We start from the raw sequence: 1,534 nt of genomic DNA, 5'->3' as shown, positions 1-1,534 counted from the left end.
GAGATGGACTTTCACTCTTGTTGCCCAGGCTGGAGTGCAATGGCATGATCTTGGCTCACTGCAACCTCCATCTCCCAGGTTCAAGCGATTCTCTTGCCTCAGCCTCCCAAGTAGCTGGGATTACAGGCATGCACCACAACACCTGGCTAATTGTTTGTATTTTTAGTAGAGACGGGGTTTCTGCATGTTGGTCAGGCTGATCTCGAACCCCTAACCCCAGGTGATCTGCCCACCTCAGCCTCCCAGTTTGCTGGGATTACTGGCATGAGCCATGTGCCTGGCCACTACTGGCTAATTTTTAAAAATGTAGTTATTTATTTTGTAGAGACAGGGTCTCACTATGTTGCCAAAGCTGGTTTCAAACTCCTGGGCTCAAGTGATCCACCTGCTTCAGCTTCCCAAAGTGCTGGGATTACAGGCATGAGCAACTGTTCCCGGCCTTGTTTAATGGAGTTGACTCCAGCATTAACAAGAAAAAAAAACTCACTGAGCACCTACCACGTGCCAGACCTTGCTCCACGGTCTGCTTTTACCAATCCCAGTTCTTTTGTATAAGCACAACACATCTGCTAACAGAGGTTATATGCCCACCATTCTTTTCTCCATGACTCCTTCTCAGCCTCAATTTTTTTTTGTAATTGCTGGGTGATAATTTCTATCCTGCGTGCATTATAGCTTCCTGGGAGGGCAAATGCAGTTTTTGATATAAAAGTTCTTTGCAGGCCGTAAAGACCTCAACAAACTGCAGAGACGGTTGCTGTTACTACCCATCTCACATGCTGAGGACTAGAGAGACTGTGGGGTGGGAAAAACTCATAGCAAAAGCAGTATTGGGAAAGGGCAGGAAGAGAAGATAAGGAGGGGATCAGCATGTGGTGTAGGGAGAGAGCTTTTGCACATTTTCCTTTGTTTTGATACTAAATCTCTGGGGCCTGTTATTTCCATGTGGCCAGAGGGGCAGAGGCCCACAGAGGTCATAGCAATTTTTGAAGTTGATGAGCTGAAAACTCACCTGCGCATTGCTTCAGGCCAGGACATTAGTGGAGATGATGAATTTCTCTGCGTGGTAAGATGCACTCTGAATCCCAGAACCTTTGAATGTCAGACCAGGAAAGGACTTGGCAGATTATTTAGTCCAGTCCCCTCTTTACACCTAAGAGTAAAGAGTGGCCCCAGAAAAGATGAGTATTCAGTGTAAGGTCACCCAGCATTTAATGATAGAATCAAAGCAGGTAGCTCCCCATTTGCAGCTGTGGGGCAGAAACAGCCATGCCTTTTTCTGTAAGAATCTCTATAGGATGGCCTTGTCTATTTGAGACCACTGCAGTTTCAGAAAAGAATGTGGCCTCCTTCATCCAAGTTCCCTGGAAGGCTGGGTCATAGGCCTCAGAGACTCTTCTCACATGGGTGAGGTTTCCAGGTACTACAAAAGGGGCCCAGTCTGAGAGCCTTATTTCTGAGCTCGCCTGATGTTTCTGCACTGCAGCCTCCTTAAGGGCGGGAGTCACGGTCATCTGTCCTAGTCCAATTGCTG

At 47.3% G+C, this 1,534-nt stretch overlaps 1 protein-coding gene across 1 annotated transcript in view; it reads left to right on the top strand.

The window, feature by feature from the left end:
- LOC105533368 (cytosolic carboxypeptidase 6-like) overlaps nt 1–1,534 on the top strand; it is a 673,407-nt gene that overhangs the window by 669,494 nt on the left and 2,379 nt on the right. The window contains 1 exon segment of the mRNA XM_011971791.1: nt 954–1,066. Coding sequence (XP_011827181.1) covers nt 954–1,066 — 113 coding nt within the window.

This window comes from Mandrillus leucophaeus, unplaced genomic scaffold (genome assembly GCF_000951045.1).
Source record: "Mandrillus leucophaeus isolate KB7577 unplaced genomic scaffold, Mleu.le_1.0 Scaffold1248, whole genome shotgun sequence".
NCBI lineage: Eukaryota > Metazoa > Chordata > Mammalia > Primates > Cercopithecidae > Mandrillus > Mandrillus leucophaeus.
This window is presented reverse-complemented; position numbering and strand designations above follow the sequence as displayed.